The sequence below is a fragment of the Procambarus clarkii genome, chromosome 6 (assembly GCF_040958095.1).
Source record: "Procambarus clarkii isolate CNS0578487 chromosome 6, FALCON_Pclarkii_2.0, whole genome shotgun sequence".
NCBI classification, from domain to species: Eukaryota; Metazoa; Arthropoda; class Malacostraca; order Decapoda; family Cambaridae; genus Procambarus; species Procambarus clarkii.
This window is the reverse complement of record NC_091155.1, coordinates 44,007,765-44,023,159: the sequence shown is the minus strand read 5'-3', so window position 1 is coordinate 44,023,159 and position 15,395 is coordinate 44,007,765. Positions and strand designations below refer to the sequence as shown.

General features: G+C 37.0%; 1 protein-coding gene across 1 annotated transcript; it reads left to right on the top strand.

The window, feature by feature from the left end:
• Window positions 1-2,605: 2,605 nt before the first annotated feature.
• On the top strand, window positions 2,606-7,385 carry LOC138354558 (zinc finger protein 492-like). Its single transcript, XM_069308927.1, has one exon. The coding sequence runs from the start codon at window positions 3,686-3,688 to the stop codon at window positions 4,673-4,675; it is 990 nt and encodes a 329-aa protein (XP_069165028.1). The 5' UTR covers window positions 2,606-3,685; the 3' UTR covers window positions 4,676-7,385.
• The last annotated feature ends 8,010 nt before the right edge of the window (window positions 7,386-15,395 follow it).

Below are 15,395 nucleotides of genomic sequence, written 5' to 3'. Positions count from 1 at the left end.
CTAAAGCCAATGGAGAGTATAGATCTCTGTCTTTAACCTCGTGTTTTTTGTAAAATGATGGAGAGGATCATTTTAAATAGAATTTTATATATAATAGGTGATCAGCTGTCTAGTAATTTGTTCGGGTTCCTCAAAGGAAAAAGTACCTCTGATTGTATTATTAAATGTCTAGCTAATGAAAATGATTATTATAGAATTTTCATTGATTTACAAGGAGCTTTTGATAAAGCCAACAAAGAGATTATTTTATATGAACTAGCTAGTCTTGGTGTTAAAGGGAAATTATTGCGCTGGATAGGGGATTATCTTTATGAAAGGAAGGCTCAGGTGTGGTATCAAGGTTGTATGTCAGGTGTGAGGTCTTTTGAACTCGGCACACCTCAGGGAGGAGTGTTGAGTCCCACCCTGTTTAATGTACTAATGAATAAGATAGCATCTGAGAGATACTCAAATGGGGTAACTCCGATCATATATGCCGATGATATTTTGTTTCAGGGCAAAGATATTTCAAAGGTTCAAACAGTGTTGGACAATTTCGGAAACCTGTGTCACCATATGGGACTGGTGGTTAATGAAAACAAAACTAAGTTTGAATGTAGAAGTCGGAGCCCCATTGTATTGAAAATAAACGGTAAAAATATAGAGAGTTAATATATATAAATATTTAGGCATATACGTTGGATATACCCATGAGAGTTTGGAAGCTGAGATAAACAGACTCTTGTGTCAATGTCGGAAGAGATTACAACCTCTGAAGGCCTTGGCATGCTGTGGAAAGGGAGTGGGAGTCCCTGTGCTACTAATGATATACTTGAGTACTGTAAGATCTCTTATTGATTATGCTGCACCTGCCATTTCAAGTTTTGGTAAAGGTAGGATGGGCAAGTTGGAGAAGGTACAAAATGAAGCCATGAGAATTATCTTAGGATGCCCAAGAAATGCTATGATTGAGATAATGAGGATGGAGTTGAATCTGCAGAGTATTGGGGATAGAATTTCAGAGATAAATGTAGCCTCTGCCATTAGATTAATGAGAGGTGGGGGAGCTAATGAATTAATCCTCTCGGTTCAAAAGGTGGGAAGTAGTGAACAGTGTATGATGAAGAAGAGAGTATATATGAATAAATTATGTTATAGTGTTATAAAGTATGATGTTATTACAGAATGTATTGCTGTGCCCAAGAGAAAATTTATACCACCATGGGAGGATTGTAATGTAGATGTAGTAATTACTCCCTTGCATATGAAAAAAAGTATGTATGAAATAGGAGAGCTGAGGGCAACATATGATTGTATAATTAGAAAACTGCCTACAGAAAACACTCTACATGTATATTGTGATGGGTCAGTAGCTAGGGATGGGAAGGCAGGATGTGGAGTCTTGATCAGGGAGTACACTGACATCGGCACTGTAGATACTGTTATTGGACGCCGCTTAACTGACAATGTCTCTTCAACGCAGGCTGAACTCCAAGGAGTTAGCAGGATTACAGGAAGTAGTCAAATGTGGTAAAAATGCTTGCTTCTTTATTGATAGCAGAGGAGCGTTAGAGTCTTTAAATAGCAGACGCCCAGTATATCAGAATATTGTGATAGAGTGTAGAGAGAATGTTAAGAGACTAGAAAAAACTGGGTATAAAGTAAGATTCATGTGGATCCCTTCACATGTGGGAATACTGTTGAATGAGATAGTTGATGACATAGCGAAGAGAGCCACTGAAAAAACTCTTGTTAATGTTGTATGTCAGTTAACCTTGAAACAAATAAAAACAAGAATCAAGATGATTCAGGAGGGTAAAGAAATGATAAAGAGAATGGCAATGGTGGACAGTAGTAACACACTTAAGAATTATTCAATAATAAATACAAATTCGTCCTTCACTTATGGTAAAGGAAAGTTTACTTGGAAGGATTCAATTTACATGAGATTAAGATTAGGATATAAATATATCTGGCAATACGGTGTTGATGTCAGTGAAAAAGATAAGGAGTGTAAATTATGTAGTATGCCGCACGCCCACACCTTAGAACATGATGTATTAGAGTGTCAACTTATTGAAAACTATAGAAATAAGGAAATAAATAGTGTACCACATCAAATTGTTTGGATGTGTGATAATGGTATGATAGACAGTATACTTAGGAGCTACAAGAATTTTGCCCCGAGAGTGTAACAATTATATGCTGTACTTACTATAGTAACCTGCAATGTTAAATGGGATTCTTGTAATGTTATTTGTCTATTTGTACTCACTGAATTTGTGCGCCCCTTGAGGAACTTGAAGTAGAGGGGGGTAGAAATAGCCTAAGCTACTCTATCTCTTTGAGATGTATTTATTGCTTATCTCAATAAACATACATGAACTTGAACTTGAACTTGTGTGCGATGTTGTCAGTGTACAAAGCGTCTTGTATCCTTCCAGCCAGCGGTGGTACTCCCTTCCCTGATTGATTGATTGATAAAGATTAAGCCACCCAAGAGGTGGCACGGGCATGAATAGCCCGTAAGTGGTACAATTTTTTTTTTTTTTTCCCAGTGTTCTGAGGTTGCATTTAACCATCAAGCTGTTATCGTGGGGGAGGATACTGCTTCACAGTCTTTATGAGGGTGTCCAGCTGCTGGACACCTTTGTTGACCAGGAGAGTGGCTGTGTTGATGGCTTCAGGGTGGCCACTGCATGATTCAGGAACTCTTAAAGCTCTTCTAAGGTCATTGGTTGCTTCACATTCCAGAAGATAGTGAAGTAATGGCTTTTCTGTGACAGTTTGGCAGAAGATGCACTCTCTCTCTCGGGGTTCACCAATCTCCCAGTTGCACCTGTAACCTAGACGTAGTCTATATAGCCTAACTGCTATTTCCCTGTGGATCCCTTCCCTATTACAAATTTGTTTATGAATGTATTTGCTTACTGTCTTGCCTACTTTTTGTGGATCTGCTTGTATTCTATTTATTACAACTTGTTTATTGCCAATCATATATACTGATTGATGATTTATTTGATTGAAAAAAATTAATAAAAAGAATGCAAAGTAGTGCATTCACCATGGGAGCAATGTTTCCTTCAGAAAGTATATAAACGAGTACCATTGTATTTTAATAAATGAATTGCAAGAATATTCTTTAATTAAAAAAAAAGAGGAAAACATAAGAGTTAAATGTAGAAAACCAGTTACAGACAATAGTAAGAAGTAGAAAAATAAAATATGGCACCAGAAAGAACACTGGAACGCCTAGGTGAGCGTCGCCGCCATTATCACAACACGGGACGGTGAGTGTCCAGACATGAGCATAAAACCTTCCCACAAACGATCGTCGTCGCCCCTAAATCAACACAACAACCTTCCCACAAACTGCACCTATCATAAAGAAGAAGCCCACCATTGACCTTCAAGTGCTCACATCAAGTCTAACTCTACAACAGCCTAAGAAACAACACTCAAGCCTTGCCTAAGCCTCAACATTGACGCCCCACCGTGAGGCGTCACCCAGCATCACCACTCATGCAGTCATCCGAGGAGAAAACCTTCCCACAAACTGCACCTATCATAAAGAAGAAGCCCACCATTGACCTTCAAGTGCTCACATCAAGTCTAACTCTACAACAGCCTAAGAAACAACACTAAAGCCTTGCCTAAGCCTCAACATTGACGCCCCACCGTGAGGCGTCACGCAGCATCACCACTCATGCAGTCATCCGAGGAGAAAACCTTCCCACAAACTGCACCTATCATAAAGAAAATGACTCGCCAGTGTCCAGAGTGTGGGAAGGTATTCACTCGTCTTGGACATATGAAGCGTCACATGTTAGTGCATTCGGGTGAAAAACCTCATAAGTGTCCAGAGTGTGGGAAGAGGTTCACTCGTCTTGGACATATGAAGCGTCACATGTTAGTGCATTCGGGTGAAAAACCTCATAAGTGTCCAGAGTGTGGGAAGAGGTTCAGTCGTCTTGGATATATAAAGACTCACATGTTAGTGCATTCGGGTGAAAAACCTCATAAGTGTCCAGAGTGTGGGAAGAGGTTCAGTCATCTTGGAAGTATGAAGACTCACATGTTAGTGCATTCGGGTGAAAAACCTCAAAAGTGTCCAGAGTGTGGGAAGAGGTTCAGTCATCTTGGAAGTATGAAGACTCACATGTTAGTGCATTCGGGTGAAAAACCTCATAAGTGTCCAGAGTGTGGGAAGAGGTTCAGTCTGGTTGGAAATATGAAGACTCACATGTTAGTGCATTCGGGTGAAAAACCTCATAAGTGTCCAGAGTGTGGGATGAGGTTCAGTCAGCTTGGAAGTATGAAGACTCACATGTTAGTGCATTCTGGTGAAAAACTTCATAAGTGTCCAGAGTGTGGGAAGAGGTTCAGTCAGGTTGGAAGTATGAAGACTCACATGTTAGTGCATTCTGGTGAAAAACTTCATAAGTGTCCAGAGTGTGGGAAGAGGTTCAGTCGGCTTGGAAGTATGAAGACTCACATGATGATGCACAATGATGAAAGACCTTTTGAGTGTGATGAGTGTGGTAGAAGGTTTAGAGATCGTGGATCTATAATTTGTCACATGTTGGTACATACAGAAGAAAGGCCTTTTGAGTGTGATAAATGTGGCAGATTATTTAAGTCACGTAAAGGTATAAAAGCACACATGTTAGTGCATTTGAATGATAAACCTTCTTGAGTGTCGAGAGTTTTAAAAGAGATTCGGTCATCTTTGTAGTATGAAAACTCACAAGACGGTGCATTTGGGTGATAGGTTAAACATTTTGAGTGTGAGAGATAAATCGAAAATGTTTTAAGTATAATGTATATTAAAGCACATATTAGTTCATTAACTTATAATACCATTTTTCCAATTTTAAAATTGTTAGAAATTGTAAACTTTATCAGGAAAATATCTTGCACTCTCCATAGCTGCAACCATTATTTTATTATATATTTTTATACTGTTTTAGCTTACCCAATTCCATATACTGTATTCAAAAACATGGTGTTGCTACTTTACGTTAACTTGTTTCTCACTCTCCAACCCCTGCTCTGTTTTCCTTTCTGTTGTCATGATCGTGTTTGTACAACTGGTACCAATTTTCTTCGTTGGTATGTGTACCTCATAGCTTCCATTCCATTTTCTTCTTTGCCACAGAAGAAACGTGGCAATGTTCCACAGCCACAGTGCTGGCATTGGCAGTGCCATCACTGCCACCACATTTGAAGGCTTGAAAGCAAGCCAAAAGCACTCTAGTTGATTGTTAACTTTTAACTGTGGTTTCATATATATACTATTGTACTATTTTTATGAAATACTGGTATTAAAGTAATTTTTGTTATTTTGCTTAATGACTGAGATATATAAATTATTAACAAATATATATTAGACTGGAATTTATTTCAGCTAAACCTCTTCATTTATATTTGTATCAGATTTTTTAGTAGTCTGGCCTATCTACAGTAGTTATAGTGATCTAACCCTTGCATTATTGTGTGCATTAAGATAGATTCTGATAAAAGACTAACCTTAGTTGAGTACTCATATTAGCCTAACTGGCATTTATAATTTTCTGAGTTGGAAATATATATTACTCGAGCCCAACGATGTATAGTAATATATATTACTCAGCTGTTAAATAATATTTGCCAGGCTGAGATATTTATGTTTAGCAGTTATATTATCCTGACTGGCAATTATATTATCCTGACTTTGGCAATTATATTATCTTGCCTGGCAATTGTATTAACAGACTTGCAATTACTAGGTATATTATATGTATCCAGACTAATAATTACATTAACTTGTCCATCAATTATTCTATCCTGACTGTGAATTATGTGAGCATGACTCCAGCAATTATATTAGCCTGAATCCGACAATTATAATAGCCTGACTGAGAATTATATTATATTAACCTTCAATAATATTATACTGATTTGCAATTATATTACATATATGCTGACTGATAATTGCATTAACTTGACTGGCAATTATGTTATCCTGACTCAATTAAATGAGTTTGACTGGCAATTATATTAGCCTGACACTGGCAGTTACATTAGCGTGCTGGTAAATATATTATCCTGAATGACAATAATATTATCCTGACACAATTATATTAGAATACTGGCAATTATATTATGTTATCTGACAATAATACTATTCGCCTGACTCTGCCACTTGTATTAACCCATTTTATAAAGTGGCATTTTTCATTTATAGTATATTACCATGACTATAATTTATAATATTTTTTGGAGTATGTCATTGAATATAGTTAGCCTAGGCTTAATTACTGCTAGTATTTACATCAGTTGTCTATATTTCCATTATTCTCAATATCTTTGATTAATAAGTATTTCTAACTATAAATTAGTGTAATGATTTTTAATTTGTAGATATAAGCCTAAATTTAATCATTGCATAATTGGTATGTATGATTATTATAGGCCTGTTTTACCAGGTATAGGAGTAGCCTTTATGGCAGGGGTGGCCAAACTTGCTTACTGTAAGAGCTGCAAATGATAAACCTCATATGTTTGAGAGCTGCAGGAGAACCATTTGAGAGCCATAGCTTCCTTACTGAATAATGTCAACAGTGTCTGCTGGCAATTTATTAATGATTTTCACTCATTTAATTTATTTTTCCTTAAGTCTGATTTAGGTGGATAATCATATGAAAAGTTTTTGTGATTAGGTTCATTCTGGCGTTTCAAGTTCCTGGCTTTGTAATGACTGAATGGCACTTGGCAAACAAGACACAAATGTTTACCTCCTTTAACTGTGAATGCAAACTTTGTTCCACAAGTATCGGAACTTTTTATATAGTCATGCATTTCTTGCCCTGGATTCGGGTAGAAACTTATAGAATATTCACATTCTCAAGAATTTTTTACTAGCCGCATATTAAAGGTCAAAGAGCTGCAGTTTTTGCCACCCTGTGGCCAAACCACAGCTTGTAATTTGTCATCTATGCAAACCAAAAAATATACAGTAGTTTATTGTTTTGATTAGCAGTTTAGGTTCGTGTTGTGTTGATGGATGTGAATGATGTGAAGTTATTATTTGCTTAGGAGCAATCATTGGCCCATATTATTTATAGATAGAATATGGTGTAATACTTGGCTCTTACCTATTACCTTTTAATTATATTATAAAGAACTGGACGATTGTTTTAACATAAAAGGTCACTGTCCACTCTCAGTAACTAGAAGTGTTACAGAACTTACTTGACAATTATCTCAATATACAAAGTAACTGTTCACTCACAGTAACTATATGTTATAGAACTTGCAGGAAACACTGTGCGTGTTAGTGACCTTACAAGAATGTAAAAATACCAATCTTATGTAATCTCACCAACCCATTGTACTTGTTTGTGAATAAATTATTATTAATAATATTATTAACATGACAATTATCCTAACATACAAGGTCACTGTCCACGTACAGTAACAATATGTTATAGAACTTAGCTAACTCCTATTAATGACTTACATTATTGGTAACAATGGGATAATTAAGTTGAGGTACTAATAGGGTCAGTTTGTTCAGATAGATCCACATTGGGAGAGGAATTTATTGAGGTTATCCTCGTGTGATAATACAGTGTGGCTTCAGACCCAGAAAAGCACCAACACTGCTCTTATAAATATGCTTAAATTATTACATGCAGTACTTAACAAAAATGAGCTCCCCATAGGTTTGTTTGTTGACTTATGCAAGGGTTTTGACACTGTTAACCACAATAACCTTCTTCTGAAACTCCAACACTATGGAGTTAGAGGTCACTCCCTTTAGTACTTGCAATCTTTTCTCTGTCAGCAGTATATTTCAGTGAACGCTGCTACTTCTCCCACTTTCTCAATTAACATGGGCATTCTGCAAGGGTAGCATACTTGGTCCACTCGTTTTTCTCATATATATCTTCCAAATACCTTCATATTTTCTCTTCATCACATGAAGAAGAAACATCTTTATGTTTTCTCACATGCTAACCCACTTATTCTAAATGACACGGTGCATACTGAACTAAATGAAGTCCATTAAATTGACTGTTAACAAACTTTCCATTAACATCGACAAGGCGTTTTACATTTTTGTTTGGTAAGAAGTTCAACAATCAAGTTAATCTTAAGACTATGATGACAAAACCACACACCAGAAGATGAGACGACAGCATCCCGATTCGTCCTGGACCATTATCACAATCGATTTGATAATGGTCCAGGACGGATCGAAATGTCGTCGTCTCCTGATCTTCTGGTGTGTGGTTTGGTCATCATGTCTCGACCATATCTGTTGTGATTCATTGTCTAAGACTTAACAATACCAAATTATGAGCAGAGTTGATGGGAAGTTCCTTGGTGTTCACTTTGACAACAAACAAAATTTCCATTGCCATATATAAAATATAACTAAAAAGTTCAGTTATGTACAGTTTCCGTGGTGTAGCGGTTAAGATGCTTTGCCTGGCGCTCCGCAATCACTTTGTCCTGGGTAATAATAAAAATAATAATAATTTATTTGCAAGAAGGTACAATGGGTTGGTGTCATTACATAACATTGGTATTTTTACATTCATGCAAAGCCACTAGCTTGCATACTATTTCAGGCAGGTCCTTAAAAATGAAAGGGTACATTTTAGCAGTGTACCCTTTCAGATGTGCAGTTTAAGTTTGAAGCACAAGGTAGGAAACTGTGAGGATGAAATTAGGTCCTTTTTTTTCCTTTACTTTTGAACAGGGCATGGATTGGGCAATTTTTTAATTCATCAGGGAGTGAGTTCCAAAGACTGGGCCATTTTATTTGCATGGAATGTTTGCACAAGTTTAGTCTGACTCTGGGGATATCAAAGAGATGTTTGTTTCTGGTGTGGCTTTGGGTTCTATTACATATATCAAGGAAAAGTTTCAGATCAAGATTAGCGTTTAGGAAACCAGGTTTTACACCTGGTTTCCAGGAAACCAGGGTTTTTTATAAACCAGGTTTTATACATGTAGATAGCACATGAGAATGTTTGGACTGAGTGTATGTTTAGCATGTTAAGGGACTTAAATAGAGGGGCTTTGTGTTGTCTGAAGACTAGGGTTCGTTACTGTTCTGATAGCAGATTTTTGCCGAGTGATGATGGGCTTGAGGAATATAATTTGTGATAATACCGACCATTTTTTAGACTTTTTTAGCTGTGTGTTGTATAAGGGTGCTAAAGTTCAGTCCCATGACTATGTATAGGCCAAAGAACTTCCCATCATTTTTATGGGTAATGTTAACATTATCTGTCCTTTTGCCAGTCAGCCCAAAAGACATTATATCCATAATTCAATCACTTAACACAAAAGCTGGGAACATTTTTGAAATACAATCTATGATATATATAAAAGTGCTGCCTGAAATTGAATCTGATTTGATAGTTTACTACAAAATAAGGTTTGGTGCCTTCTTTTGATAATTACTTACTTTCTACCAAATAACTTGTGGATGGTCTTTTCTATGTCTAATGAAAGTTTATTGGTTGACATCCATGAGTGGACTTTTTTAATGCACTGTTGACAATATTATTTAGTGTGTGGGGGTAGGGTAAGAATAGACAATGGTAGTATCGTCTGCAAATAGTATAGGTTTAAGAATGCTAGAAACATTTGGCACATCACTGATGTACATATATAAGAAATAGGAGAGGTCCCAAGATGCTGCCCTGTGGCAATCTTTTGTTCAAGTGAGTAGAGTAAGGACGGTTATGCTATTGATGACCACATGTACATGTCTGTCACTGAGATAGGAATCTATATAGTCCAGAGCAATATAGTCTACCTCTTAAGAGGTAGAACAGCTTGTTGACAGATCCCAAGTGCATGGGAGAATTGTGTAAAACTGCAGTTTGTGTCTCGGAGAGACTGTGGGATCCGTGTGTGAGCATTAGCAAACCCGGTTGCAGTTCCTATTACCATGTCGTGGCGCAGTCGATTAATGCGCATCTGGGATTATCCTGGACGTAGGTTCAAACCCTCATCACGGTCGTTGTGGATTTAATCAGTAGTATGTTGAGTTTTACAAAGTACAAATAGAGCTGTTTATAAATAATTTTTTCATATATTTTTTGAAAGTATTGGTAGATTTGATATTGGTCTGTAATATTTTTTGTCAGCTGTCTTGTCTCCTTTATGAACTGGCATCACTCTTGCTTTCTTAAGGATATCAGGAAAAGTATGACGCTCTAGAAATTTGATGAATAGCAGAGCTATGGGTAGTGCAAGAGCAGGGGGCAACACTTTTATATATATCATAGATTGTATTTCAAAAATGTTCCCAGCTTTTGTGTTAAGTGATTGAATTATGGATATAATGTCTTTTGGGCTGACTGGCAAAAGGAGTAGAGAGTTAGGACAGCTGCCTGTGAGATTTGTAATAACATGTGTCTGGGTCTCTGGGATTTTTCTGGCAAGGTTTGTACCAATTGATGAAAAGAAGCTATTGAATTCAGTTGCAATATCTGTCTGTTGCAGGTGTGTAACCATCATTGGAGAGTTTTATCTGCTTGTTATGTGATTATTGTTTAGACTCTAGGAGGTTAGAGATGATGTTCCATGTACTTTTCATATTTCACTACACACAGAAATCACAATAGCATGATGCATCAAATGAACAAATCCACAAGGGCCGTGATGAGGCCCTTATCCATGTCGTAGCTCAGTCGATTAAGGCAGTGTCTGGGATGTTCTCAGAAGTAGGTTCGATCCTCGTCACGGCCCTTGTGGATTTTTTCATTTCCATATTTCCTTTTGCTTCTTTAAATCTATTCTCATAAAAGGAAGCTTTGGCTCTTCATATTATATTGGTGAGCATTGATGAGTATCTCTTAACTTCTTTTGTAATTAGGGCAATTCTATGTTTTGTTTCATATTCGTGTTTCTTGTTAATTGCTTTAAGTATGCCACTTGTGAATCAGGTGTTGTTTAATCTTTTGGCAGTTTATATCCATTATGAATTTATATCCTGTGTATTGTTGAGTTCAGATTCCCAGTTTATATTGTGAGGTGCATTTATGAAATTCCCTATCGCTGGTTTCCTAATTATTGGGAATGCTAAATTAATGCAGGTTATGGCTGGTTTCCTAATTATTGTGAATGCTAAATTAATTAAATTACTGTAATTTAATTAAAATTTGTATGCCTCGCAACCAGTTTAAAAGAGACTGTAATAACAAAATAAATACATAAATAAGTTTTATTTAGGTAAAAGTACATACAAAATTCAAAATCAAATTTTTATTCAGGAAAAGTACATACATAGATGATGAGTTACAAACAATGTTGGATTTATACATAGAGCTAGTACATATTGTACCTAAAGCCACTAATACACATAGCATTTTGGGCAAACATTCAAGATGAGTTACAAACAGAATTGTGGATTTTTAGTTTATCTACAGGTAGTACATACTATGCCTAAAGCCACTAATACGCACAGCGTTTCGGGCAAGACGAAGGAAAAACACTTAGACTAAAACCTTAAAACTAATTGAGATCAAAAGCGTGAATTGAAAAATGAAAATCAAGAATGACAAAAATTGTATGATGGATGGAACAGCAGAAATTGAAACAGAACAGCAGAAGTAATTTTAACTAAATAAACAGAAGGCTACAATTTTCTTCAAGTTTATATATGGCAGATATCAGCAGTTAAACTAGTTGGTCAATAATCAATATTGTTAATAAAAAGCAAAACATAGGTTAACATTTAGGGGGTATGGTAGGTTACATGGAGTTTATTAGGTAGCATTTGGTTTTTCTCTTAAGCTGGTTGAGAGAGGTACAGCCTTTGAAATGACTGGGAAGCTCATTCCACATTCTGGATCTCTTGATTTGCAGAGAATTTCTAGTTTGGTTCAGTCGCACTCTTGGAGTATCAAATAGGTACTTATTCACCTAGTTGTTCTTGCGGGGGTTGAGCTCTGCTCTTTCGGCTCGCCTCACAACTGTCAATCAATCAACTGTAACTAACTACTAAATTATTTTTTCCCCCACACACACAAACACCCCCAGGAAGCAACTCGTAACAGCTGTCTAACTCCAAGGTACCTAATTTACTGCTAGGTAACAGGGGCATCAGGGTGAAAGAAACTTTCCCCATTTGTTTCTGCCTGGTTCGGGAATCGAACCCGGGCCACAGAATTACGAGTCCTGTGCGCTGTCTACTCGGCTACCAGACCCCCCTGGATCTTGAAACCACACAAGAAACAAGATTTGTTTTTGATGTGGTGCCCATGGGTTCTGTTACAACCTTCTGGGAAGCGTTTAAGGTCAAGATTGGCATTACAGTTCAGGGTTTTAAATATATAGAGTACACTTGAGAAGATGTGCAGTGACTTATTATCTTACATATTCAAAGATTTAAGTAAGCGGGTCGAATGCAGTCTGGGGGCCAGGGTTTGTTATTATTCCAATAGATTTGTGTTGAGTAATTAGCAGACGTAGATGATTTTGGGTAGTAGAACCCCCAAGCAGATACCATAATTGAGATAAGGATAGATGAGAGAGTAATAGAGCGTCATCAGGTCAAGGTGAGGTACATAGTATCTGATTTTAGAGAGAATGCCAACTGTTTTAGAAACTTTTTTAGCTATATTTTAAATGTGTCCCTGAAAATTCAGCTTGTTATCAATGAGAACACCAAGGATCGAATTTAATTACCATCTACTGTGTTACTAATTTGGATATTGTTAATTCTTAGATTAATTTGATCTGAGGATTTATTACCAAACAAAATATAGAAGGTCAACGTTAAAGATGAGTTTGTTAGCAGTTAGCCAAAGATGGACTTTATTTAGTTCAATATTCACTGAATCATTCAAAATAAGAGGGTTAGGACTGGAGAAAATGAAGAGTGTGTCATTATCAAATAAAATTGGTTTGAGATGTTGAGAGGTATTTGGAACATCATTAATGTAGATGAGAAAAAATGTGTGTATGTATATGAAAGATAATGTAGACTAAGAAATATTTACTTAATATTATATAATTAATATCATATAATCAATACCATGTAACTAATTTCACTCACATTTTTCCTAATAATAGATTTATGTTACTCTAATCATAATATACTCTAATATAGTTAATCTAATAGTTACTCTAATATATTTTTATTTATTACAATTTATGTCCTTTCTTCATCATGTGTCATCTAATTCTTGCATTTCTTTGATAAAGTGTTTATTCATGTCCTTTGTTTATTCTTGTCTCCTTGAATAAAGGAAATCTCCTTTCCCTTATGATCCTTGTTTATTTTTAGTGTTGCCCTCATTAACCATAACTTATACTATATTTCTGTTAAGTTCCAAGAAAATGTTAAGAGAAAAAGTCCAGTTTCTTTTCTAAATTACACCTTAGTATTTCCATTGTGTTATTAATGTAAATAAAGTACTGTACTGTTGCTAGAACTACCGACTCATTAATGTAATAGTCTATACCAGTCATTATTAAGTATCACCTTTTTATTGTATTCATTTGTATTTTCTTAAAATTATTCATTTTTGTTAGCTTACTTCCCTTTTAGTATTAAGTGCTTACCCCGTCACATCTTTAATTAAATTTTCTTCTAAATTATTGCAAGTTTTGTGGGAAACGCTTTACGTAATAATGGCTTCATGAGTTTGTGTAACTCCTGTCCCCACAATTGTATATTACTCATATGTTCTTGTACACACATTATTTTGAATACAAATTTAAATATTTAGAGTTTTTAATTTATTGATGTTCTGAAAATGATGTTACACTCCTTTCTTCCTACTCACGGCATTCTTGAAAACAAAATTTCCCCGGCTTCTGTTCCTCCTGCTATTTCTACTGCTACTTATCATGCTGATCCAGCTACTGCTGTTCCTCCTGCTATTTCTACTGTTACTTATCATGCTGATCCAGCTACTGCTGTTCCTCCTGCTATTTCTACTGCTACTTCACATGCTGATCCAGCTACTGCTGTTCCTCCTGCTATTTCTACTGCTACTTCTCATGCTGATCCAGCTACTGCTGTTCTTCCTGCTATTTCTATTGTTACTTATCATGCTGATCCAGCTACTGCTGTTACTCCTGCTATTTCTACTGTTACTTCTCATGCTGATCCAGCTACTGCTGTTACTCCTGCTATTTCTACTGCTACTTCACATGCTGATCCAGCTACTGCTGTTCCTCCTGCTATTACTACTGCTGTTCCTCCTGCTATTACTACTGCTGTTCCTCCTGCTATTTATACTGCTGTTTCTCCTGCTATTTCTACTGCTACTTCTCATGCTGATCCAGCTACTGCTGTTCCTCCTGCTATTTCTACTGCTACTTCACATGCTGATCCAGCTACTGCTGTTCCTCCTGCTATTTCTACTGCTACTTCTCATGCTGATCCAGCTACTGCTGTTCCTCCTGCTATTACTACTGCTGTTCCTCCTGCTATTACTACTGCTGTTCCTCCTGCTATTTATACTGCTGTTTCTCCTGCTATTTCTACTGCTACTTCTCATGCTGATCCAGCTACTGCTGTTCCTCCTGCTATTTCTACTGCTACTTATCATGCTGATCCAGCTACTGCTGTTCCTCCTGCTATTTATACTGCTGTTTCTCCTGCTATTTCTACTGCTACTTCTCATGCTGATCCAGCTACTGCTGTTCCTCCTGCTATTTCTACTGCTACTTATCATGCTGATCCAGCTACTGCTGTTCCTCCTGCTATTTCTACTGCTACTTATCATGCTGATCCAGCTACTGCTGTTCCTCCTGCTATTTCTACTGTTACTTATCATGCTGATCCAGCTACTGCTGTTCCTCCTGCTATTTCTACTGCTACTTATCATGCTGATCCAGCTACTGCTGTTTCTCCTGCTATTTCTAATGCTGTTTCTCCTGCTATTTCTACTGCTACTTCTCATGCTGATCCAGCTACTGCTGTTCCTCCTGCTATTTCTACTGTTACTTCTCATGCTGATCCAGCTACTGCTGTTTCTCCTGCTATTTCTACTGCTGTTCCTCCTGCTATTTCTACTGCTATTTCTCATGCTGATCCAGCTACTGCTGTTCCTCCTGCTATTTCTACTGCTACTTCTCATGCTGAACCTGCTACTACTGTTCCTCCTGCGATTTAAGAACAAAAGAACAAAGGTAGCTGCAGAAGGCCTATTGGCCCATACGAGGCAGCTCCTATTTATAACCACCCAATCCCACTCATATACATGTCCAACCCACGCTTGAAACAATCGAGGGACCCCACCTCCACTACGTTTCGTGGTAATTGGTTCCACAAATCAACAACCCTGTTATCAACTGCTACTCCTCATGCTGATCCGGCTACTGTTGTTTCTACTATTACACCCTCTGCTGCTGCTTGCTGCACTACACTGGACCTCAACTCCTCATAATTACCT

Bases quoted from the DNA above. Each gene is read 5' to 3' on its own strand.
- LOC138354558 (XM_069308927.1), top strand. From the start codon at position 3,686: ATGCAGTCATCCGAGGAGAAAACCTTCCCACAAACTGCACCTATCATA.